Source organism: Ammospiza nelsoni, chromosome 7 (assembly GCF_027579445.1).
Source record: "Ammospiza nelsoni isolate bAmmNel1 chromosome 7, bAmmNel1.pri, whole genome shotgun sequence".
NCBI classification, from domain to species: Eukaryota; Metazoa; Chordata; class Aves; order Passeriformes; family Passerellidae; genus Ammospiza; species Ammospiza nelsoni.
The window spans coordinates 38,674,310-38,700,998 of record NC_080639.1 but is presented as its reverse complement, the minus strand read 5'-3'; the positions used below and the strand labels follow the sequence as shown (position 1 = coordinate 38,700,998).

The window sequence follows — 26,689 nt, the reverse complement described above, 5'->3', positions numbered from 1 at the left end:
CCCTGGCAGGGCCTGAAGGGGCTCCAGGAGAGCTGCAGAGGGACTGGGGACCAGGCACGGAGGGGGAGCACACACAGGAACGGCTTAAACCTGAAGGGACGGGGTGATTTCGATGCGGTACCGAAGAGAAATTCCTGGCTGTGAGGGCGGCGGGATCAGCTGTGAAGCGGGAGGTGCCCGTGGCAGGGCCGGGATGGGCTGCGGGTCCCGCAGAGGCACCGCGGGCAGTGGGTGAGCGGAGCCCAGCGCTGTGGCACCGAGGGCAGCGGGTCTGACGGAGCCCGGCGCTCTTGCACCGAGGGCAGTGGGTGTGCGGAGCCCGGCGCTCTTGCACCGAGGGCAGTGGGTGAGCGGAGCCCGGCGCTCTGGCACCGCGGGCAGTGGGTGTGCGGAGCCCGGCGCTCTTGCACCGAGGGCAGTGGGTGTGCGGAGCCCGGCGCTGTGGCACCGCGGGCAGTGGGTGAGCGGAGCCCGGCGCTGTGGCCCCGCTCCGCCGGGCGCGCTGAGGCGGTGCCGTGTAATGGCGGCCGCGGTGCCGCCCCCGCGCGTCAGCGCAGCGCGCCCGGCCCGGCCCGGCCCGGCCCGTCCGTGAGGCGGCCGCGGGCGCTGCTCCGCTCCCGGTGCCGCCTCCGCCGCCGCTGCCGCCCCGCTGCCGCTGCCGAGCCCCGTCCCGAGCCCCGTCCCGACCCCGCGGCGATGTCCGAGCGGCAGCGGCCCCGGCGCGGCCCCAGACGGCACTCGGGGCGCTGCGCCGGGCCCTGAGCGCCCGCGGCCCCGCAGAGCCGCGGCCGGCGAGGCCCGGAGCGCCCGGCCGAGGATGGGGATCCTCTTCACCAGGATATGGAGGCTCTTCAACCACCAGGGTGAGGCCCGGGGGGATCCGGGAGGGACCCACAGCCGCTCCGGGGCGGCCGCACGGGCTCCTGGAAGTCGGGGGCTTTAACCTTTTTTTTTCCCACCTTCTTTCAATTACTGAAGTGCTCATTTCCTGACAGCCGCCTGTTCAATTATTAATGTGTGCTCCTCAGAGAAGCACAGCCGTGGCGCGGCGGGTGGGTTCGTCCTGCTGTCGGCAGAGTACGGGTTTAAGTGGCAGTGCTGGATAAGTGGTTCCTTCACGGAGTAAATGTTATTTATAGCTTCGGTTGTGGCTGCCCCTGGATCCCTGCCAGTGTCCCAGGCCAGGTTGGACAGGGCTTGGAGCAGCCTGGGACATGGAAGGTGTCCCTGCCCATGGCAGGGAGATGGCACTGGATAATCCTTGATTTCTTTTCCAACCCAAACCATGCTGGGGTTCTGGGATTTTTAACACCTGTCTCCTTACAGCAAGGTGTTCACGAGAGTTGTAACTTTAACTACAAAACACCTCCCGATGCTCTTTCCATGTTCCTGAAGTCCTTGGGATTTGATTTAGAGTGAAGCTCAGTACTCTCACACCTGCTGGTTGAATGTCCCAGTTATGTCCCCGTTACCGTGTAGTGCAAATACAGCAAAATATTTTTGTCTTGTAGCGTCCAGCCCCACCTCAGAGCTTCTGTTCCAACTGATTTTCTAACATCCACTATGCTGGCAGCATCCCACCTGAAACAAAAGTTCCTAGTTATGTGGGGTCAGGTAAGCAGACACTTTTACAATATTGTGCAGTTGTGCAAAGTTATTAAAGCTGGAATTTGTATTGGAGGGCATGAAAGACAACTCTGCAAAACCACACAATATTGGTAAAATCAAACCCCAGATGGCCCCACTTACCTGACCCCTGTCCCCTCCTTCTCCTGTGGGATAAATCAGTTTGCTGGCAGGGATTGATCTCGGTGTCTGAAGCTTGGGCATGTTCTTAATGCTTTTTGTTGCCCTTGAGGAACACGGGTAAGGAGGGGAGAAACCCCCTTCTCACCAAGCTTTTACTTGACTGCTCCTGCTTGGTTGTGCAAGTGAAAGTTGTGTAAGAGAGCTGTGAGCTGGCTGTGCTCTCCCAAACTGGGAATCATCCGTTTGGATGTGCTTGACACCACCGGTTGTAGTTCCGAGCCACTTCTGTGATGCACAGGAGAGCAGGTGCTGAAGGGAAGCAAGAATTGATGGGACATTGAGCTCCACAATGTCAGAGGTGGGGTGTGGAGCACCTGGTGACTTGTCCAAGGCCAGGCTGGGTGAATGTGTCCTGTGGAATGTTGGGGGCACAGGGATCACCCCAGCCTGGTTGGGTTTTACCTGTTCTTTGCAGAGGCATCAGGAGATTGCCTGGGTGAAGGGAAGGTGGAGTTGAGAGCTGAAAAGTTCGCAGTGGAGTTGAGAGCTGTTGTGGCTGGGGGGGTGCAGCGTGACACAGGCTGCACAAGCCTGCAGGAGCTTGGGAGATGATCCCAGCGTGACCCTGGCAGTCAGGGATGGAAAACATCCTTCTGAGATCTCTCAGGAACGGTTCTGTGCAGGGGGAGAGCTGCCAGTCCCTTCCCTGCCCACACAAACTTCCTGGGCTGGCCCACAAACACACCTGGCCACGGCACCTGGAGCTGGGCACTGTTGGCTCAGGAAACCAGAGGCAAACGTGGCACCGACTCTGATCCAGCCCCACAGCTGTGACTTACCAGTGCTGTTTTCATTGCAGAGCACAAGGTGATCATTGTGGGCCTGGACAATGCGGGGAAAACGACCATTCTGTACCAATTGTAAGTAGCACCTGCGGGGGCATTTCCAGGTGTGCTCCGTGGCTCTGGGCGCTTCACTCTGAGCTTTCCAGGTGCCACAGGGTGCCTGGAGTTGGGAAGGGCTCTGCTGGATGAATGAGGGTTTGTTCAGGGGGTTTGGATACATCACCTGCTGTTACCATGCCCTCCCAGCACCCTTGGTGTCACAGCCCTGGCTGGCTCTCTGCCAGCCCCATAAAATGTGATTGGAGTGAGTGCTGGCTGCGGGACACTGTTGCAAAACTGATCCACGGCCCGGACTTGAACAGCACACAGATCACTCTGTGAGTGGCAAAGCACCTCTGCCTGCCCTGACTTGTGTCCCCAGCGCTGAGATCAGTTTGTTTGTGGATGGCATGAAGGAGGAAGGCTGGACCAGCACAAGCCCAGGACAACACCCCCGCGCTGTCGTGCACCTTCTGCCTTCCACAGCAGCATTGATTTGTGTTTGCTCTGCATTAACCTTGCTCCTGGTTTACATGGAGCTCAAATGAGTTTCATATCTCAGTTCCCAGCTGCAGTTTGATAGAGGACACCAATCTGTCCACAGGCTCAGAAGCAGCTCAAGGTCTGTTTGTGCTGGGGACAGATTGGCCTTTCCCACATGCAGTGTGTGGCACAGGGGAGTGTTCCTGAGTCAGAAATAATTCCTGATAAATGATGTGGCCGTGCTGCTCCAAGCCCACATGTAAAATTGGCTTTGTGGAATGGTTGGGGTTTGTCACATCCCAACCTGCTCTGCTTTTCCCCAGACATTTCTGGCTGCTGGTGGTGCCCTGCCACGCTGCAGGGAGAGTGCAAGGTGAAGGTGATGGTGATTTATAGAGGGAGTGAGAGATGTTCAAAAGCACAAACAGAGTGAAGGGTATTTCTTAAGTCTGGAAAGTGCTGCAGCTGAGGGCCATCCTTGGTGGTTTTTAATCCACTTCCTCCACAAATGTCTCGCTGTTCTTCCCTTTATTTCTGCAGTTTCAGTGCTTTCTTTTCCCTCTCATACAGATCTCTGTCTGTCTCCTTTTTCTTTGTACCCACTCTGACTCCACAGGACTTTCCCAGCTTCCTTATTCTCCTGCCTTACTCCTCCTTAACCCTGCCCCATCTTTGCAGATCCCATTTTTCCTCTTGCAGACACTTCCTTGTCTCCCATTCTCACACTCAGCTCTCCTTGCACTGGCCCAGGGTAGCTGGGATTGTTTTTCAGAGCACTGCACCATCCCTTTATCTCCTTGGCTCTCTGTATCCTCTTCAGGAAATATCCCAGCACCATTACAAGTCTCAAATTGCTGTCACTGTAACTAAAAGCTCTGCTGGAACTTCAAAAAGGTTCATACAAAACGAAAAGCTATATCAAGATGATCAGAAGAAAAAATAATTAAGTTCTTTTGAACACATGGTTTGCCTTGGAGCTACTGTTAATTTTTTTGCCTGTTACAGTAGAGTTTAAATAGTCTGAACTTTTGGAGAATCCAGAGCACACATTTGGTGTTTGATGTGAAACTGGTGTTCTTAGTGACAAAGTCACACTCAGTATCACTAAACAGTACATTTGAAATGTTTAATGGCTGCATTTGTCTCCAGAAAGTTGTGTATTGGCTGTGCTGAGGGGAGAAGAGGAGGAAGTAAGGACAGAAGCATTGTGAAGAGAGTCTGGTTTTAGTGGCCTGCCCTGGAAGGAGAGAGGGATGGAGTGGGTGAAGTGCTTCTGGTGGAGCTGGAGGATGAGCTGTTGTTTTTCTGAAACCTTGGAAATCTTGTGGCTTAACCACATTCTTGAAGCAAAACAACTGCTCTGTCCCATGTCAGCCAAAATGGGCCTGGAGAAAGAAGAGCTGAGTGCTCCCAAAAGCTTCTGAAGCAAAAATGCTCTCAGCTCCATGGTTTAATTAATTATAACACATTTTGTTCACAAGTGCTCTCTCAGCTCTATAATTTGATTATTCCGTAGTTCACCGAGTCCTTTTCATTGCTGTTTTTATTTACATTTCTGCCCCTTCCACCACCACCCCTTGCCTTGGCCGCCCAGGGAGTGTTGCTGAGGTTCTGTCCCTGGGCTGCAGCTCCAGGGGTGCCTCTGGGTGACTGTCCTGTCCCTGTCCCTGTCCCTGTTCCCTGTGCAGCTCCATGAACGAGGTGGTTCACACCTCTCCCACCATCGGCAGCAACGTGGAGGAGATCGTGGTGAACAACACGCGCTTCCTGATGTGGGACATCGGGGGGCAGGAGTCCCTGCGCTCCTCCTGGAACACCTACTACACCAACACCGAGGTGACAGCCCTGCCACTGCCACTTTCCTGCCCTGTGGGGCTGGCCTTGTGCTCTCACTTCTCTGGGAATGGCACTTGCTGTGTCTGGGAATGGCACAATCCCCTTGTGCACGCTCACTCTCCCTGCAGTGGGTGCTCCAAAACCTGCCTGGCAGCCCCAAAGTTCCCTCCAAACCCTTGGCAGCTCTGCCTCACAAGCTCCTGTCATCACCAGCTTCAATGAGTTCTCAGAACTCTTAAGAGGTGCGGTTGCAGTACACACACGTGTGTGTGTATATTAAAAAAAAAAAAAAAAAAACAGTATATAAATTTTATCAACCACACAACTTCATAAAATAATGCTTTAAGTCAAGCTTTCCTATATGTTATCAAACAACATATTTCTTATATTCATAAATAATATAAATATAAATATAAATAATACAAATATTTAAGTATTTGATTTATATTTAAATATTTATATTATACAAATGACATTTTGTACGGTTAAATACAATTATTACAATGATTACCTTTGTTCTCCAGTTCGTCCCCATGAGGTGCTGGGATTCCTTAAAGTTCTTTTCCAGCCTAAATGAAGCTGGGAGGGTGTTCTTGGAGTTTGGAGCTTCGGGACTTTTTAAATCCCATACAGATATCTGTTTGCATGTTAGTTCTTGACCTAGACAAAGAAAAATTATTAATTTTGTTTTAAAAAACTGCAACAAATGATTTGAGGGATCTCTGTGATGCCTCAGCTACACCAAGCAGAGAACAAAACCAGATCTGGGATTACAGAGAATTTTCTTGATTTCAATATGAATTTTTCACTGAAAAATGGAGAACAGAAAGTGAAAAGTTGTGTCAGAGCTGCCTTGTCCCCAAAGCACAGCACAAGAGTGAATAACTGTGGGATTACTGGGGCTGGAGGGAGGTTTGGGAACAGGGATGGGGTCTGATAATCCAGCTGGATAATGGGCTGGGAGTGGGAACAGCAGGAGTTTCTCTGCCTAATAATCTCCCTTTTTGCAGTTTGTGATAGTTGTGGTGGACAGCACAGACAGAGAGAGAATTTCTGTGACTAAAGAAGAGCTGTATAAAATGTTAGCACACGAGGTGAGTGCACCGTGTCTTTAATATTTGTTTTAATATTTATTTTAATGATCTGGCTGATACACACCAAGGGAAGCAGATTTACACCCTGAACTGCCTTGTCCCTGCTGCACTGTGTTCTGTGACACTCCCAGCAAAGCTGTTAATTAATACTGAATTACAGGAGTAGCCTGTCACATTGCTCCAGTGAAACAGCAGCTGGGACCTGTCAGGGACATCTGTGGGTTTTGTACTTCAATCCATGCTAATATCTGAATTAGAGACTTTAAATAATAAAAAAAAATCCTGCTATAAGTTAATAATTATTTTGATATCTTCATGGTTGCCTGAGGTTTTAGAGCCTTTACAGTGTGTGTTAGAGCACCCAGCTCTGAAACCGAAGGAACTCCAGCCCGTGGCTGCAGCAGCCACTGCTCTGGGGGTATCTGGAATTCCAGAGTGGGAATTCCTAAATTGTACAGACCCTCCTTAAATCTGAGCCCTGGGTCAGCTCTAAACCTGAGCTGGGCTGATGTACAAGCCAGGCAGCATCTGTGGCATGACCTGAATGCAAACTGGATCAGGGTGTGTGAGCTGACACCAAGCTTCCAAATTTAAGTGTCAGGATAAAAAAATATGCATAAAAATGATGGAATTATAGCCTAAAATATTCAATCTATATTTAACCTATAGCCACGGTTTGGGAGCATGCAGGAAGGGCACAGCCTCCTATGGATTTCCTTTGAGGAAAAACAAGGGCTTTGCTGAGGATCTTTCGAGTTTTAATTTTTTGTGGGTTTTGTTTTATTTTGGTTTTGTTTGGGTTCTTTGTTGGTTTTGGTGGTTTGGTTTTTTTTTTGTTTTTTTTTTTTTTTTAATTTTGGATGTTTCATTTAAGTTGTTTTTAATAAAGTAAATTCTAATAGAGCAGGTCAGGCTGTGGGATGTTAAATGTGGCACGGGGGGTTTGGTGCTGCTGCCCAGGATTGGGATTTCAGAGCTGGGCTCCTCAGGCTGTTGCAAAAACCTGCATCTTCTGTTTGCTGCTCTCTCAAGGAAGATGAAGTTGCTAACGAGCTGATTTTGCCGCAGGGAAGGTCTGGAATTCGGGCAGAGTGGAGCCGATTTGGGAGCAGTGAATGTGCCCTTTGTGTCCTGCAGGATGTTCCCAGGCTCCCTCTCCAGACGTGCCTGTGACGTTGGGGGAGAGAGCAATGAAAGTCAAATATTGATTTTAAATCGCTTTTCTTTGCTCCTTGAAAACCTTTTTTTTTCTCCTAGACGGTTCCATGGACTTGCTGTTAAGGCAGAATTAGTTGTCCAGCTCAGTTCCATCTATTTTCTGGAGCAGTTGATTATTAGGGAATTAATTTGGCTGCTTGCAAACAGGAGTGTGCCTGATAGGCAGCTCAGTGCTTGAGCTGGCCTGGCTTCTGGGAACACCTTTTTGCTTTCCAAAGGAAAGATTTTCAATAATATTCCCAAGCCTTCGTGTAATCCCAGGCAATTTGAGGTGAAATAAGCTCATCCCTGGAGTCACTGTGCCAGATTGTCAGTGCTGCTCAGATGTGGTGCAGGGGTCCCAGGATGAGGGAAGAGATAAGGCTTTGACTCCATGTTTTAGAAGGCTGATTTATTGTTTTATGATATATATTACATTAAAACTATACTAAAAGAATAGAGGAAAGAATTTCATCAGAAGGCTGGCTAAGAATAGAATAGGAAGGAATGATAACAAAGGTTTGTGTCTCAGCTCTCTGTCAGAGCCAGCTGGCTGTGATTGGCCATTAATTAGAAACAACCACACGAGCCCAATCCCAGATGCACCTGTTGCATCCCACAGCAGCAGATAACCACTGCTTGCATTTTGTTCCTGAGGCCTCCCAGCTTCTTGGGAGGAACAATCCTAAGGAAAGGATTTTCCATAAAACATGTCTGTGACACTCAGGTACAGGGTGCACAGGGCTCTGACCTCATGGAGCACAGCACAACGTTGTGCTGAGATTTTACCCCTCATCCATGGCAAGAATTGGCTGTTTGCTGAGCTGGATCAGGGGATTTCCTGCAGCTCCTGCCAGCCTGCAGCACTTTGCTCTGGAGCACTGTTGGCTGGGGCTCTGTGTCCCCTCCTCTGCCTCCTGGGGCTGCTCTGCTCTCTCATGGCCCCCTCTCCTTTCTCCCCAGGACTTGAAGAAAGCAGGGCTGCTGATCTTTGCTAACAAGCAGGATGTGAAGGAGTGCATGACAGTAGCTGAGATCTCCCAGTTCCTGAAGCTGACTTCAATTAAGGATCACCAGTGGCACATTCAGGCCTGCTGTGCTCTCACTGGAGAGGGGTAAGAGGGATTTGTGTCCTCAGGAGGGGAAGCTGGAATTATTCTGGGGGTTGTATCGTGGTGTTTGGGTTTAACACACATTCCTGCCCTGTCCATAATCCCAGAATCCCAGAATGGTTTGGGTTGGAAAGGACCTTAAAATCATCCCAGCCCTGGCATGGCAGGGACACCTCCCACTGTCCCAGCTTGCTCCAAGCCCTGTCCAGCTTGGCCTGGGACATTCCAGGGATCCAGGGGCAGCCACAGCTGCTCTGGGCACCTGTGCCAGGGCATCATGGCTTCATAATCTTGATACTTAGAAGATTTTTAGGCTCAGAACACCAAATCTACATCAAATCCACAGTGGCACCTCACAGCAATAAGACTTGATATGATTTTGGTTTAATGAGGGTGGGATGAGGTGGGGGCAAACTGAAATGTGGTTTATTAAGAATAATCCTAATTAGGGAGAACTTAATGTCTTGAAGATCTGGGATCTGAATTCTCTGGCCATGGATGATGTAATAAGATTGAGCAAGTGCCATGCAGAGAGTGAGGAGTTTCCAGAAATGATTGAGAGTTCTTGGGAAGAGTTTAAATTGTTGGTGTGCAGTTACCTTTGGAGTTATCCTGAGAAGTGCCAGCATCCCCTAACTGTTGTCTCCTGTGTCCCCAGGCTGTGCCAAGGACTGGAGTGGATGATGTCCCGCCTGAAGATCAGATGATTTTTAATGACCTCTTTGCACAGACATTGCTGCAGCAGAGCTGTTCCAGTGGCAGATTGGTGGGGTGGATGTATTTATACTGAACTGATGGCAACTGTATTTTCTGCATAGCTGCACACACACACACACACACACACACAGACAGACACACAGACACAGACACACGGACAGGAGCTGGGAGCAGGCACAGAGCACAGGAGCTCTCGGGGCTCCAGGTTGGGTCGGGCTCCTCGAGGACGTGCTCAGAGCTGTGACCAACCTTCTTTCCAAGCTGCCCCTCGGAACAGCCCGGCCTCGGGCCTGGGGAGGATGGAGAGAGGGGAAGGAGCTTTTAATGCAGAGTTTTCTGGTCCCATTGTGGCCCTCTCCAGTGGGAGGTGCTGGTTCATTGTCCCAGGAAATCAGCGAGCGAATCACTGGCGCAGGGATCGACTCTCCAGCGTTTCTGAGGTGGCCGACGTTACAAAGGCAGAACTCTTTTCCTGTATGTGTACTGTACATATTTGTGTATATTTATACCTCAATCCTAGGTTAATTGCAATCTGCTCAGCCCAGTGTAAATCAGTATGTTGGCAGTAGTGCTAATCTGTGGCACGGCCACGTCCCCGTGTCGCCCGTCCCCGCGTGTCCGTACGGCTGTAACGTCAATCACACCTGATCGACAAACTCTCTCTTAGCCCATTGCTTGTTTTTCCACATGATTCTTGGATTAGGGAGGAGGCTGGAATGGATTGAGGCACACAGTTTGAGCTTCATATTCCAGGGTTGGCAAACAGAACAAATTTGCCAAAGAGTTGCAGATGAAATGGGTTTTCCTTTTTCATTGTGGTCATCACTGGATTGGGTGATGCTGCAGGTCCTGTCCACTGCTTTCCTTCTCTGCTATGCTGGTTGATTCAGGTCTGGCAGAAATACCTTTGGCTGTCAAAAAGGGAAAAGTATCTTTTCTTTTTCTTAACCAAAGAAGAGGCACAAAAGTATGTTTGAAAGTGTCACTGGAATCGTACAAGTCAGACTCTAATGAAGTGTTTTTCAGAGGAAAAACTCTTTTTGCTACATAAAATGTGCAGATACTAAAATGTGCAGATGTATCAATATGCAGTGGAGGGGACTGGATAGGGACAAAGCAGATGACACTACTTGAAAAGCTCCAGGTGACCCACACGAGTTCCAGGGCAGAACTCTTGAGAGCAGAGCCCCCTTGCATGGTGCCCAGGCAGTGTGAGACCACTGGGATCACCTCTCCCTGCTGCAGCTCCTGCTGGGACGGCTGTCCCAGGCAGAAGGGGGTCACAGTTCCCACTTTAGAGGACCCAGGCAGTTGGGGAGGCAATGGGATGGCTGGAAATGTCAGGCTCTTCTGTGGGAGATGCATTGGGAGTTCAGCAAAATGAAACAAAACTATGTTTAAAGTGTTCTTCCCTTTCTCAGCCCTGTGCCTGGTAAGGATGGAAAAGGTGTTTTAAAGACATTTTAAAGCTTAGTTTGAACTTTTTAAGGTGCTTCTCTTTGGTTCTGGGATAATCTGGTCAGCTCCTGCCTTGCTGCCCACCTGCCTCCCTGGGAGCATGGGAATCCTGGGGAAAGGAGGGGAGGCAGTCTCTAAGTCTGTATTTAACAAAGGCAGGTAAAGAATTTAACTTTTTAATCTATTTTTGGTATCTCCAACGCTCCCTGGCTGGGGGATCTGCTGTCTTTGTTAAACATTAAGGTGTACATGCATATATCTCTAGTGCATGCACATAGATCTTGGTATTTAACTGGTGTATTGCAAAATGTATCAATGTTTGAAGAATTAACAATTTAATGCAAAGACTCTCTCAGTTTCTCTGACAGTATCTACAAGCAACGAGCTCTGTGCACACTTGCATATGAAACGGAATTGTACATTTTCTAGTCTAAAAAAAGAAAAAGCAGACTTGCTTCTAAACCCAAGTGTTTGGTTTTTGAGTCTTATGTCTTCCCTGGGCTGAATCCACGCAGGGTGGGTGAGCTGGGGGCTGGCTGGTGAGAGAAGGAGCTGCTGCTGTTGGTGGAGCAGTGCTGGGTTTCTGCTGCTTGCCTGTGCATTTGCAGGAGCTCTGTCAGATGCTGCAGGTGTGGGTTGTGTTACAAGCAGATACTCTGTGTTTACACAGCCCTTAGGTTGGTTTTCCTCTGTCCCTCCCCGTGCCGCTTCCCTTGCTGTGGCCTCTGAGGTTCACCTTGTCTTGGTTTCCCCAGTGGCCACAGCAGGGCCTGGGAGTGCCTGCACACCTCAGGGCTGGCTGTCACACAGGGTTTTCTGTGCCCTCAGGGGTTTAGCATGCCAACATTCAATTGTTCTGGGTGTTGGTCAGTGAACAACTCAGTGTTAGCCTGACTGCAGACATCTCCTGGGTCACTGTGAGCTCTCTGTGTATTCTGTGTTCTTCAGGGCAAATGTAGCCAGAATTCAGTGGTGGCTGATGTTTCCTGACACAGAGTAGTGTTGTCCAGGGCTTTTGGGGTGTAAATGCTGATGTTCAGTCTGTGGGGATGGTCAGCAGAGGTGACAATTCCAGATTTACCTGGAGTGGTGTCTGTGATCAATCCCAGCCTGTGTGATCATTTCCAGACTCTCACCTGGAATATTTGCTGTGATCAGTTCCAGACTCACCTGGAGTGGTGTCTGTGATCAATTCCAGCCTGTGTGATCATTTCCAGACTCTCACCTGGAATATTTGCTGTGATGGTGCTTTGAAGTGCACGTGTGTGAACTCAGAAATGTTCTAAATTTACTCACTGAGAGGAGCAGCCAAACTTCTGATCTCTCAAGCCCTTTGTGTTGTGTGTAAGTGCTCCTTATTGACAGCTTTTTTCTTTTCCCTGCAGGGGAATTCCCGTTTTTCTCCCAGCCCAGTGCAGGGAGCTTGGCCTCAGTGCTGCTCCCGCTGGGGATTGCTGGGCAGGGCTCCTCACCCTGGCTGGGACCTGGTGTGTGATGCTGCTGTTCCACCCTCGGGGTTCTGCTGCCTTGGCTTCCAGCTGCAGCTCGAGCTTTGCCTTTGTTCTCCATGAAATTCATTCTTAGCAAAAGGGAGGGGCCTTAAAAATGGTTATTGAAGTAATGCTGCAAAATGGCATTTTAGTAGCAAAAAAAAGAAAAAGGTCGTATTTCAATAATCTGATGTTTCTTTTGGTTCAGAAGATCATCAATTTGGTAAATCATCTCTGGATATGCTGCTTCTGGCATCTGGGAATTATACAGGTCTTTAATTGTGAGGAGAGGTAGAAAATAAACTTGGGGAATGTGAACAGCTTCGTTTTTTAATATCTCTTCTTTTTGGGAGGCTGAGCAGCTGCTGTGCTGAGCACTGTGTAGGTGTGGGATGGTAAATGCACCTGACCAGCACCTTCCACATCTCTGCAGCTCAGGTGCCTAAATCTAATTCCATAATCAGCTTTATTTCCCATTCCCTTAGAACAGAGATACAGATCTATGAAAGCCTCCCAGTGTGTGGAAGTGAGTGGGTTTTTCCCATTTTTCCCTCCCCACACCCAAGTTTTAACAGGATTTGTGATAAATTTGTTCCAGTTCTCCTATCCCTGCCATTCCAAGCACTTTTCCATTTATCAGGCATCACTGAGTTGGGGACAGGAAATACTGAATTTGTCCTTGTGTCAGGGTGGTTGACTGGCATTCCTGTTGAGGGACTGTTTAAATAACTCAATCCAGGAATCCTTGGCCTTGGGAAGCTCCTGGTGGCTGTGCTTCCTTCCGTGCTGCCTGGTGCAACACTGAAGTTTGTCACTGTCAGATTAATTAGGTCTGAAAAGGAATTTTCAGCTAATTGAGATGAATGTGCTGGGCAGGGCAGGGCTGATCCCGTGGCACCAGGAGTGGCACTGAGGGAGGAAAATGTGATAATCCAGATGTGGATAATGCAGATGTGGCCTGGTTATAAATCCAGATTGACTTGAATATATTGTAGTGGTGAATACATTCAATGGCCAAAAATAATGAATTATAAGGGATTGCCTCTGTAGCTTTTTATTTCATGTGTGAGAATCACTCCTTACCTTACCAGTGAAATTTTTCTATTGTAGCTTTATCCACAGTGGAGTCACTTTGCCACCCTGAGCCTTTTAAGCCAGACTTTGGGTGAGGACAGAGCTGGGCGGGGTTTTTAAGCTTTTCCTATTTGTAAATGTACAAAACTCAGACCGGATGAAGCAGAAAATGCTGCTCTGCCTGGGAGGCTGGGAATCCTTCCTTGGACATCTTCAGCTCCGTGCTCTCCTTGTCTGACTGGGGAGGGGGCCAAGAAAAGCTGGATGCTGTGGAGAGGGTAAAAAATAAAGCAGCTCAGGCTGTGGGACGGGGGTGTGTGACCAGGAATGGGGACAGCCCCGGTGTCACCGTGTCCCTGCCGTGTCCCTGCCTGTTTCAGCACCCTCGGCTCTCTGCCCCAGCCCTCGGGGCTGCCTCAGGGTGCAGGGCTGGGCTCGGGGCAGGTTTATGGCCAGAGGTGCTCCAGGCAGGTGCTGCTGTGTCCTGGCCGTGCTTGCAGAGGGCAGGAACAGCCCCGTGTGCCCACAGCAGGGTCGGCTTTCCTCTCATCTCCTTCGTGCCTCTCTCCCTCCAGACTGTGCCATCTTCCCCAGGAAACGCAGCCAGGCCCTGGCCAACGCTGAGGCTGCAGGGAAAGCCAGTTCAGAACGTATAAAATGATGAGTTCAGAACGTATAAATGACGAGTTCAGAACGTATAAAGTGATGAGTTCAGAATGTATAAATGACGAGTTCAGAACGTATGAAATGATGAGTTCAGAATGTATAAATGACGAGTTCAGAACGTATAAAATGATGAGTTCAGAATGTATAAAGTGATGAGTTCAGAACGTATAAATGACGAGTTCAGAACGTACAAAATGATGAGTTCAGAATGTACAAAATGATGAGTTCAGAATGTATAAAGTGATGAGTTCAGAATGTACAAAATGATGAGTTCAGAATGTTTAAAGTGATGGCTTCACATCAATCCCGAGCCTCGGGAGGGCTGGCAGCTCCCAGCTGGAGCACCCCTGGGGCTGCACTCACGCATGGGTATTAAAGTCATTTAGCCCAAACATTTCATAGAGCTGTTTATTATAGTAAAGGAAACCCAGGATTCTATTAAGCAACTTTTTTTTCCCCCCCTGAAATTTGATCAGAGCATTCCTTGAATTTTTTCCCCTTTGCCACTTTCAGACTCTGTTTTTCATGCAGCTGAAGGGAACTCATTCCATTCTCTTAATTCTTGTTGAAGTGGAGCAAATACAGATTTGGGCTGGGGAGCTCTGTACCATCATATTTATGCATTTATAGATTATGTCAATTGCTAATTCTTTAAAACCTACCAGTATTTATGATTTTAAGTTGAAAACACTTGTAAAAATGTGCCTGTTTGCATTAAACTTTGTGTGTGGGAGTTGCAGTGAAAGTTTTCAAGCAAATACATGATTTCTGATCTGCTTTTTGGGGCTGTTTAGGTGTTTTTGGGGTGAAATGTGCTGTTCTGCCCAGCCTGTGATGGAGACGGTTTGTTTGGGGCAAGTTTGGTGATAAGTCTGTGCTGGTTGGTGTCAAGAATGGGAATTAAAATGAGTGTGAAATGTTGTTCTCCTGTCAGAAATGCTGAATCCCAGGGATGTGCCCCTCTTCCATACCCACATATCCCACACAGGTACCTGTGAGCGCTGGGGGCTGCAGGAAACTTCTCAAAAAGCAAAAGAGATGGAGCCAAAGCTGAGTTGGGAGATCAAATTCCCAGATTTGTGTCTGTGGGCTGGATGTGGCACTCAGCGCTCGGGGCTGGGTGCCAAGGGGGGGTCGGGCACAGGTTGGACTTGGTGACCTTGGAGGGCTTTTCCAGCCTTGGTGATCCCTGGGTTTGTAAAGGGAGTTCCTGAACAGCTCTGCAGCCCCACCAGCCCTGGGTGGGCATTTGGGGCTCCTTGGGCCCCTTCCAGCTGCAGCAGCTGCATCCATGGGGTGATCCCGTGGAATGACCCCATGGAATGACCTCCTTGGGTCCCTTCCAGCTGCATCCATGGGTGATCCCATGGAATGACCTCCTTGGGTCCCTTCCAGCTGTAACTGTGGGGTGTTCCCATGGAATGATCCCCTTAGATCCTTTCCAGCTGCATCCATGGGGTGATCCCATGGAATGACCTCCTTGGGTCCCTTCCAGCTGCATCCATGGGTGATCCCATGGAATGAGCTCTTTGGATCCTTTCCAGCTGTATCCATGGGGTGTTCCCATGGAATGACCTCCTTAGATCCTTTCCAGCTGCATCCATGGAATGATCCCACAGGATGACCTCTTTAGATCCTTTCCAGCTGCGTCCATGGGGTGATCCCATGGCACGACCTCCCTGTAAATAACGCACAGAGTTCTCGGAGTTCTGGGGAATGAGGAATTGCAGCAAACCCCCCCTGTTGGGACGGTGCAGGAGATGCCAAAATGCCTTTGCACATTCCTTATCCTCCCACCTCCGCTTGGCTGTGCTGGAGCTGTTTCCTTTGGGACAGGCTGGGCTCTGCAGTTCCTCCCTGGAGCTGCTGCTCTGCCTGCCCAGAGAGGCTGGGGCTGCCCTGGATCCCTGCAGTGCCCCAGGCCGGGCTGGACACTGGGAGCACCCGGGGCAGTGGGAGCTGTCCCTGCCATGGCAGGGAGTTGGAATTAAATGATCTTTAGGGCCCCTTCCAACCCAAACCAGTCTGGGATTCCGTGGTTCTCCTGGGACGTTTCTGTGGCAGTGAAGGAATGCTGAGCTGCCTTAAAGCCAGGTCCTTTCCTGCCTGTCCCTCTTAACTCCATCATTCCTTGGCTTTGATAGAACTTCTGAAAACTGCTTTTAGTTTTCTTGGAATCCAGTTGAATATTAGGTGATTGAAAGAGAAACCACCGTTCTCACACTTTATTTTTGTCTGGTTTAGCCCAACTGTGCATTCCTTGGGCCTTTGTGCCTGATGTATGGAACTGTGAATAGGCTTTTGAACAGAAACTGTTACTTTTTGGCTCTTTTTTTTGAGTGTATAAAAAAGTTAAGACTGCTGACTTCTCCTTCATTGTTATTTTTTAATAATACTTTTTAATTAATTTAATAATTAATATTTTCTTGATGCTATTACCACTTTTTAAATTACAGGTTGTGTTGCTCCTCTCTTGTTGCACAGTCTGTATTGAGTTATTCTGAATGTTTTTATTATAATATGGGGATGAACTACATGTAAAGCTACAGAATAGTCAACAATACCGACAATAAATACAATAAATACAGTTGAATTCTTGTCATTAATTTTTCAGTTCTGATGGGTTTTACCTTCATTCTTCAGAACTGGAAGGGTTTTTTTCTGTTTCAAATATATGTGTGTATATATATGTAGGCAACTTGTGGGGTCATGCAAAAAGGTCATGCAAATTTCCTTGGGAAATGAAGGAAATGAAATGAAAATGGTCTAAATTTTTGTACAGAAATAAAGATTCAGTGTAAATGTTGAAGAGTTCTGAGGGAGGGCCTCGTGCTGTGGGATGCTCACGGATGTTGTGTCATTTTTGTGTGTTTGGCTTTGAAACCTGGGTTAATGGGGGAAATCAGAGCTGTGTGAGCAACAAATAAACCAAAGTGTCTCTGTGGAGCTGGCCAGGGAATTTCTTGGAGATCCACCGTGCCTGGGAGGCCCAAGGTGCTGCAAAGGTTTAGGGGATGAAAGGAGGAAATCCTGGATTTTCCTTGATGTGCAAATCTTCCTGAGAAATCCCAAAGTCTGCATTGTCCTGCAGGGATGGGCACAACCCTTTCAGGAGGAAGTTTTCCCTAATATCCAGTTTAACCCTTCCCTGGCTGTTTTGATGCTGTTCCCTCTCATTCCCTGGGAGCAGGTGCTGAGCCCCACCTGGCTGCACCCTCCTTTCAGGTAAGTTGTAGATAAAAATAAGGTTCCCCCGAGCTTCCTTTTCTCCAGGATAAAATCCTGCAGTGCTGACAGAGCTCAGCAGCGTGGGCTGTTCCTTGGGGACAGGACAGGGAGAGCAGCCCCTCTTTGCCATCCTGTGGGCAGGGGCAGCCTGAATCCAGGCACAACAATTTTCCCACCATGTGCTGAGACCATTCATTCCTGGTGTTTCCAAGAGAACACTGGGATAATGCATGAATTGTGCATATTGGTAAGTGAGGTCTCTTTTAACTGAGATAAGGTGGGAAAATCCCATTTTTGCAGGGTTTTCCTGCTCGGAGCAGCAGCAGCACTGTTCCAGGCTGAGCCCAGTGAAGGAATGACAGGGTGGCTGGAGCAGGGACAGGGGGAAGGGTTTGGGGGATATCTGGGCTTCAGAGATTTAAAATGGAACCTTATTTCTGCTTCTCTGTGAACAAGAGAAGAATGACCCAGCTCTGAGGCTGGGTCACTTTGCCAGAAGGGGTCTCTGCCTGGCAGTGACAGGGAGCCTGTGGGGTGGCAGGGATTTAGGGAGGCAAAGGGAGTTAAACCATCGTTGTTGTGTTTCCTGGGGGTGGGCACAGCTTTGCTGAGGGCACTGTGCTCCCTTGGCACGCCCTGGCAGATGGCAGGATGGATATTCCCACAGTGGGACCCACCTGCACCCCAAACAAGCGCTGGCAGGGCTGGAGCTGCTCCAGGAGGGTTCTAATGATCTCCACTTGCCTGCCATCCACCTGCACCCCAAGCTGGAGTTACTGGCTGTTCTGAGCTCAGAGGGTGGCTGGGACACCCAAAGCTGAGTTACTGTTTGTTTCTGAGCTCAGAGGGTGGCTGGGACACCCAAAGCTGAGTTACTGTTTGTTTCTGAGCTCAGAGGGTGGTTGGGACACCCCAAGCTGAGTTACTGTTTGTTTCTGAGCTCAGAGGGTGGCTGGGACACCCCAAGCTGGAGTTACTGTTTGTTTCTGAGCTCAGAGGGTGGCTGGGACACCCAAAGCTGGAGTTACTGTTTGTTCTGAGCTCAGAGAGTGGCTGGGACACCCCAAGCTGAGTTACTGTTTGTTTCTGAGCTCAGAGGGTGGCTGGGACACCCAAAGCTGAGTTACTGTTTGTTTCTGAGCTCAGAGGGTGGCTGGGACACCCCAAGCTGGAGTTACTGTTTGTTTCTGAGCTCAGAGGGTGGCTGGGACACCCCAAGCTGGAGTTAGTGTTTGTTTCTGAGCTCAGAGGGTGGCTGGGCACTCAGTGCTCCCATCCAGCACTCCCCAGAGACGCTGGGAAGGATTCCTGGGGCTGTCCTGTGCAGGGCAGGAGCTGGATTGGGTCATCCCTGTGAGTCCCTTCCAAAGCAGGATTTGCAGCTCTGTGAATCTGGGATTTCTTGCTCCAGCTGTTCCCTTCCAGGGAGGCCAGACGGGGGCAGGATCCTCCTTTTTATAGCAAAACTTCAAAGGAAGAGTTTTGTTGTGCTTTATCCAAGGGAATGAAATTCTTTAGGCCAGTGCAGCCACCAAAAGAAATCCCCTGCCCCCCTCCTTCCCTGTAGTACCAAATCACTTGGGTGGGGCTTGGAGAATTAATTGTCATAGAACTGCTGTCACACAAGGGAAATGTGGAGCAAGGAATCACAGAATCACTGGCTTGGGAAAACCCTCCAAGGTCATGGAGTCCAACCATCCCCAGGCCACTCTGCCCCATGTCCCCAGTGCCACATCCACAGGGCTGTGAAATCCCTCCCGGGATGGGGACTCCATCACTGCCTGGGCTGGACAGGAATTGCAATGAAGAAATTTTCCCCAGTCTCCAGCCTGACCCTCCTGGGGCACAGCTCGAGGCCATTTCCCCATCTCGCTGCTGCCCTGCTGTGCCCTGGTGGTTTTGTGAGCATCATCCATCCTTCCTCTGCCCCATCAGCTGAACGTGCTGCTAAACCCCAACCACCTCTGAGCCCGGATTTAATGAGCTGTTTCACAGACCAGTAAACCCCTGAAGTTCGTTTTTATCTCTCAGGATGAGCTTCTATCACAGACAGTCACAGCAATTTTGTGCTGTTTCACTGGGCTCCTGCCGTGCCTGGGACAATCTAGCTTTAGTCTCGCCGTAGTCTATCCTGTTTCTGCTTTTTTAAAAAATCCTCCTTCTGTAAATTTGACATTTTTGTGTTTTCTGGTATTTCTCCATGGTGAAGGGATGGGTTGTTTTTTGTTTTTGCACATATTGTTTTGCTGGCTGTCAACAGCAGGAAAATTGTGTCATTGTAGGAACAACTCCATTCAAACCTGAAAATTATTTACTTGATTTGCAGTGTCACAGCCAAAAAATTTCAGTACACAAAAATATTTGTTCCATGTTTGCGGCTCAGAAATCTGTGGACTGACAACACTTCTGCAAGAGTTAGATTGTGTTTTAATCTTTATTGTGCTTTTCAGCAAAGCTATTCTTGCCAGGGAATCTCCAGCGCTGAAAAGGCTCAGCGTGGTGTAACCTGTGTTAGATGAACACTGAATTTTCAGGCTGTGAAGGGAAATGTTGCGTTAAACCTTCAGCAGCCCCGATGAGCAGACACAGGGGATGTGCTGGAGATGTGTCACAAGGCATTCCCACATGGAAGGTGAGTGGGCTCCTGCCCTGGGGACCAGCCTGTCCATGAGCATCTCGCTCCTGGCACCCATGGGATGATGGATTTGCTGAGGCTGTGGTGCTTGGGCCACCCCTGCCCCAGCCAGGGAATTGTGCAGCTGCTTCTGTCCCTCCACTGCCATTATCTCACTTTATAAAAAGCCCCATGAAGTCATCAGGAATGGCTTTCAAAGAGCTGAAAGTCTGCCAGACCCTTGGAAATGAAAACTATTCCATGAATAAAGGTTTCTCCCCCTGACCCCTCACTGCAGAGAAAAAGTGCATTAAGAAGCCTGGATCACTTTGGACAGGTGAGGGAGACCAAGGTGAGCAGCTGTGTGTGGCACTGGGGAGGGACAGAGGTGAGGGATGGGCAGGGTGGGGGCACCTCCAACCTTTCTGCTGGCAGGGGGAGGGCAGCAGCACAATTCAATTCCACAGCTTTGCTTAGCAAGGGTCTGGGGCTCATCTCAGAACCATGGAACCACAGAATGGTCCACAGGGACCTAAAGATTCCCAGCTCCAACATCCACAGGCAGGGACACTCCCACTGCCCCAGGCTGCTCCAGCCTGGCCTTGGGCACTGCCAGGGATCCAGGGGCAGCCCCAGCTGCTCTGGGCACCTGTGCCAGGCCTGCCCACCCTCCCAGGCAGGAGTTCCCAGTTCCCAGTGTCCCACCCATCGCTGCCCTCTGGCACTGGGAGCCATTCCCTGGCTCCTGTCCCTCCATCCCTTGTCCCCAGTCCCTCTCAGCTCTCCTGGAGCCCCTTCAGGCCCTGCCAGGGGCTCTGAGCTCTGCCTGGAGCCTTCCCTTCTCCAGGGAACATTCCCAGCTCTCCCAGCCTGGCTCCAGCTGTCCTGTGTGAGTTTTCCAGGTGAGATCCCCGTTCATGTCACTGCTGGGGTGTCAGAGGGGTCAGCTCAGTTTGCAGAAGTCTCTGCTGGCTCAGGAGCTCCTGCAGGGTGCCCCACTGAGGAGATGTCCCCTAGGAGAGCATGGCCCAGTGCCAAGTGAGTGAGGGGAGGTAATTTGTGATGTTATCATTCCTTACTGACATTAAATGTCCCTTTATTGGTGCAGTAACAAAGTTGTATTTCCTGGGTTGTATTGTCTGGAGCTGCTGCAGGGCAGTGGGAGCCCAGCAGATTCCTGGTGGCTGCTCAGTGCTGTTAATAATAGTGCAGAGAAGAATTACTCCTGGTGGCTGTTGTGCTGGTGACCTCAGTGCTGTGTGAGTGACCTTTCACAGAGCATTCTGCCCCTGGGAGCTGCTGCTGCAGAGTATTCCTGGCCACGGCCAGCGAGCAGTCTTAATATTTTATGGACTGCTGCAGGTTGTATTTCAGGGTATGAGATACCACCCCAGGAATGTGAAGCACATTGCTTTTCCCCCTCGTTTTACAGTCAGAGGTGTTTGAACCTTTCACAGAAATATGTCCCTTTTAAATCAGCACAGTGAGAGAGAATATTTTAAAAATAAGTCTCAGACATGGGTTGCAGTTTGCTAAAGGCTGTGACATTGGACATGTGAGCTCTGGTTCAGCATCCTGCAGACTGAGGAGACTCAAGGTGCATGGATTGTCTGTCAGTGGGAAGGTTTGGTTATTCTGGGACTTCTTGAGTAGATTCATTGAGCTTTGATCTAAGTCTTGACCTTCTCTTGCAGCAGCTTCTGTGATCTGGGGACAATTCCTGTCACAGCCCATGAATGGCACGTTTGATTTTCCATAGCTGTGGGAGCTGCTCTGCAGCGTGGGGGAGTCAGAGGGGCTCGGAGGGAGAGGGATCCGGGCAGGGAGGTTGTGAGGCCTTTTCACTGCGAACTCCACAAAGGAACCCTGCGCTAGTTGGAAAACCCTTGGAATGGGCAAGGGGGATAGTAACACTTTTCCTTCTTTTGCCCAAGGAGAAAAAAGGTGCACGGGACTCAGTCACAATTTTACCTCAATCGCACCTTTGTGTTCAGTCTGTTCCCTCTAGGAATGAAAGCATGTCCTGGGTGAAAAAAGGCATGGAGGCCTGGGGAGTAAATACTGGATTTCTTCCCTCTGTTCTCACACAGGGCATGAACATCTGCCAGCAGCATCAGGGCAATGTTGAACTGCAAAAGCAGCAGAGGGGATTGCAGGATGAAGGTGATGCTCTGCTCATGGTTTCAAAGGGAGTGCTCAGCCCTGTCTTTCCACCCAGAGGATTTACAGCAGGAAATGCCTCTGTGTTAATCCACCCCTTTGTTGGTGATGTGGAAAGTTGGCAGGGCTGTAGAACCCCATGTGAAACCTTCCTGCTTTGGTAGAAATGTGAAGACTTATGAAGATTTATCTGGGATAGAAATGAACCTGGCGTGGGTTATGGTTCTCCATAAATTGTTTCAGCTTGGTTCTGTGAGCAACACCAACTCTGCTCTAAATTCAGTGCAGGGAGTTCAGTGAGGAGCCAGGGGAAGGAGGCAGGAGATGGAAACCGGTGGGTTTGAAATCTGAGGCTGGCACTGAGTGAGCAAACTGGGATGTGCCCTCATGGCAGCAGCACTCGGGGCTGGGGTGGGACAGCCGTGTGCGGGCACCTGGGGGGAGCTCCCAGAAGGGATTTCTTCCAAGGAGGAATGCTCCAGGAAGGAATTGTATTTCCTCAGCAATAACCCACCCTGGGGAGGGGAAAGCACCATCAGAGCAGCAAACCAGGCTGCTCCCGGCCCCATCCAAGCTGGCCTTGACACCCCATGGATGGGACAGCTCTAAACACATCAATCTGCTTATACAGTAACAACTCTCACTGCGGTTCTGTAATGATTTGCAAAACGGTGCTAATAATGAAAAAGTTTTTCTTTAAAAGATAAAAGAGCTGTGTTATTTTATTGAAGGGTTGTGGGATCTCAGCACCTCAGGATGGAGGTGCAGAGAGGCCGAGACCACCCTCGGGGGGCTCGGGAGTCCTGGAATGTTGCCAGAAGTGTCTGGTGGCTGCACTTTGATCCTGCACGGGAGACGACGCCTGTATGAGGATGGGAGGATTTCACTGGGTGAATGGTGAAGGGATAAGTTAATTAGAGTGTAAGACACAGGGTTTAGGATTTCTGTACAGGGGGGTCTAAAGAAGTAAGATGGTGGAATTGGGGCGTGTCCTGTTCTTCTTCTTCTTCTTCTTGGCCTCCATCTTCTGTGGTGATGTTGGCACTTTGGGATTGGTTATTACTAAAAGTGCACTGGTCAATAAGGGTAAAAGGTATTGGGGAAAAATGATAAATATTGTACACGTAACTTCGGGTATAAAGATAGGTGACCGCCCCGGGGGCTCGCAGTGTGCCCATGGCTGGCTGGCTGTGCAGACCTCTGTCGGGTCGAGAGAAAATCTTTTAGATAAACAATTAATAAACACCAAGACCGAGACAAGATCTGGAGCCTCTTCTCGTCCTTTGAAGCGCGAGCTCTTCAAGGCCATCCCTGAGCCTTTCCAGGCCACCTAAACAGCCGAGAAAGCGACAAAGGGTAGTGAGGCAGAGGCTTGTCCAAAGGACAAGTGTGGGAGGCAGGGTAAGAGCTGAAACTCTGGCTGCCAATCAGGGCTTTTCACTGGCATTTACAGCTGATATTTGTACCTCTGTTCTAAAAATACAAAAGTTTATTTGCCTTAGAAACAGCAGGAAGAACAAAAGGCTGGAGAAGAACCTCACCTTCCTTTCCTAGTTTCTAGGAACTGATATTAATATTCCAAAACCTGAATATGTTGAGTTGGGTGCTGAATCTCAGTTTCTCTCACCAGGAAATCTGATCAATACAATCAGAGCTGGCTGTGAATTCCTGAGGACCTTTGCCTTTGCTGTATCTTCTTTCTGATGAGCACCCGTGTCTAAGGCCCTGTGGCTGTCTTGGGAACATTAGCAGGGGAGATAAATTGGGCTGTTTGACATCATCTTGTGGATAAATATTTTCTTTTCGGATTCTCAAAGGCCCCAAGTAAAGAACAGGGGAGGCTGTGACAGATGCTGTCATGTGAGGAGAACTCTCCTTGTGCCAATGGCCCCAGTGAATATCTTGTGTCGATACACAGGATCTTTTACACTCTGATTTTATATCCTCAGTGCTGGGGGTTTAAATATTAACCTAATTTTTATGTTTCTACAACCAGCTGGAGGAGCATTTGTTCATGTCATTTCTCTTTGCTTTATCAAATCTTACCATGAAAAAAGTAAACCAATATTTGGCACCTTGTTCTTCTTCTTTTAAGTTTGAGTTTATTTGTATTTTTTCCCCACTTTAAATCGTCTTTTGATTTTGAAACATTCTGGTGGGACACTTTCAACACTAAAAAGTTGGGCCTATACCCAAACAATGGGATGGGTGAGGCCACAGTTCCTTCTCTGTCCAGGAATGTTGGGAAGCATTAAATGAATTTTGGTTCCATATCAACCATATCAATATTCCTTTATTCCCCCTCTTCCAGCCAAGTCTTTTTGAGTCACAGCAGCCCATCAGCATCAAAAAATAAACCTGAAGACAAGACACTGAGGAGATACTCACAGCACCTTGATTCACTGCCCCCAAGAATATTATTCGGTATGATCTAATGCTTTCTATTAATACTCTGAGAAACAGGATGAGCAGCTCTGAAGTAAAGGTGGAATTCTTGTTAGAATATGGTTTTCCTAAAAAGCAGTTTGTTTGTAAGGCAAGAGCCAATATCTGACAAGGCCTGTGCTCCCAGCCTGGTTTCATCCAGAAGAAAAAGGATTGGCCAGCTGTAAAAATGGAGGGGTTGGAGAAATAGATGTGTATTTAATTTGGAGACAATCCTTTGCATTTGTCCAACCAAACCCTTAATTTGTTGGTTTTTTTTTTCTTTTTTTGTAAAAGTGCTCTCCACAGTATTTCCATGCATTAAACCAAAAGGTGTTGGGGTAGAGGAGCCTTGCTGTGGGGAATGGTGAAAAGAATGAGAAGGAACTCACTGGTGGTAGGTTAAAAATAGACACAGTGGCATAAATATGTACTTAAATTTGTCCTTTTCCAATGATACAGTGCTTGTTAAGCCCAGGTATGTCAGGAGGTGAAATATAGCACCTGGGATGTCAGGACATTGATCCATCATGCCCTGAGTGGCTCCTGTTGGATAAGCAGGACTGACTGAACTCAATATTTAAATATGTTAAGTAAAGAAAATATTTTTGCTTTAAATCTTTGTGATTGAAATGCAAAACAACCTTTTTTTCTGCCCAAGTAGTTTTGCAGTTTGCTGTCTTTAGCTCAGAAGTGCTGAGCCCGTGCTCATTTATGCGCCATGGGTAAATCTGGCCGGGGGTGTTAACCTGGGGCAGAGCTGCCAGGCCCCACCTAGGGCTCAGTTAATGCTTTTGAAATATGTGTCCCCCAGAAAGTCAAGTATTTCCATAACCAAGTCAAAAGCTGGACTTGATGATCTTGGAGGTCTTTTCCAGCATTAGGGATTCTATGGTTTTGTGACTATTCCAGCAGAAATCAGAGTCAGACATAAATTTTCACAACAAAACAATTCAAAAGAAAAGGTTAATATCAAAATATTAACCATTGGTATTCCCTTTACTCATACATGTTAGGAACAGGGAGGTTTGCAGTGCCCATCCCTGGAGGTGTCCCAGGAATTCCTGGATGTGTCACTCAGAGCTCTGGGCTGGTGGCAAGGTGGGCATTGGGCACAGCTGGGACTCCGTGGGCTGGGAGGGCTTTTCCAGCCTCAGGGATCCTGGGATTCTCCTTGCCCACACAATGGCCACAGTGTTCTCACAGCTGTTCCTTGGGATTTGGAACTGAAGGAGCAAAGCCACAAAATGCAGGAACTGAAATATTTTCTCAAGCGACCCAAGAGCACCCTCCTCCCCTCTTCCTGCTCTGATGGCAGAACAAAAATCCTACATTCAGCCTAACTTTTCATTTCACCAATAATTCTTTTGTTCTCAGACTCCTTCTGTAATTTCCATGGGTTCTTCCATGCTTTTCTCCAGCCCTGAGCTGTGCTGCTGAAGATGTGCCATGCTAAAGACAGCTGCATTTCAGTGGCAGAAAAAGTGGTGCTGCTGTCCTGCATGCAATTTCAGCCTTGTTTAGGGTCTTTCTGAGCAAGATGTCAAACAGCAGTGTAAAATCTGAAGGTGTGCTCCAGTAACACAGGACTTGCACAGGACCACTGAGGGAGAAATTCTTTTCAGGAACTTCCAGGATTGAGCAGGAATGACAATAATGAATTACATGTTTGATAAGGAAAGCTGGCCCCTCACTCCATTAAGGTTTGTTATTGATGATGAAGATGTTATGTTTGCCATCCAGTCTATTGAGAAGCAGCTCTTGGGAGGAGAAGGGGCCTGTGAGTTATTTCTGGAGTGCACACACGGAGGATCAGGAGCAGAGAGCAGCAGGTTACGCTGAGGGTGCTCTCCAGAGGCTCCAACAACACGCTGTGCTAATTTCTAGACAATTTCAAAAGAGGTTAAGAAAGTTAAATAAACAGAAATCAGATTAAAAGGGGAAGGGCTGCCTAGTAAAGCAAAATGCAGAGTAATTGAAAATGGCTTGGCCAAAGGAGACAGGGAGGGGTCTGCAGCTCTGGGCTGAGTCTAAAATACTTGGCAGAAGTGAATGAGATATGATATTTCATCTGGATATAAATATGAACTTCTGGAAAGAGTTAAAGAAAACGATGTCTCTCAAGGGCTCCTGAGAACCATTTACTGAATAATGTGATCTAGCACGTGGAAAGGGATCATTGTTGATGTTGGCTTTTGAATGCACCTCCTTGAAGAACCAAAGTCAACTCTATTTGTCAGCCGAGTCATCCCCTAAGAAGTCACGTCTGTTATCATCACCCTGCTTCTGCTCCATACATCACAGCATTCCTGACCTTCCAAAATACCAGGGTTGCTCCCCTGTCACTTCATCTGTTTATCAACTCTTCTTGGACTTCCTTCACCAGGGATGCTGGCTCTTTGTTGGGCTCCTTCCCTGCAAACTGTTGCTTTTCACTGTTCCTGGGTCTGTGTGATCAGCTAGAAAACATTTCATAAGTGATAAAAAACATTTGCATCAAGGT

General features: G+C 48.8%; 1 protein-coding gene across 1 annotated transcript; it reads left to right on the top strand.

The window, feature by feature from the left end:
* Positions 1-632: 632 nt before the first annotated feature.
* Positions 633-14,505, top strand: ARL5A (ADP ribosylation factor like GTPase 5A). Its single transcript, XM_059475643.1, has 6 exons — positions 633-863; positions 2,609-2,669; positions 4,805-4,952; positions 5,963-6,046; positions 8,207-8,358; positions 9,014-14,505. Exons 1-6 carry the CDS (start codon positions 818-820, stop codon positions 9,060-9,062), a joined length of 540 nt encoding a protein of 179 aa, XP_059331626.1. The 5' UTR covers positions 633-817; the 3' UTR covers positions 9,063-14,505.
* Positions 14,506-26,689: the final 12,184 nt, after the last annotated feature.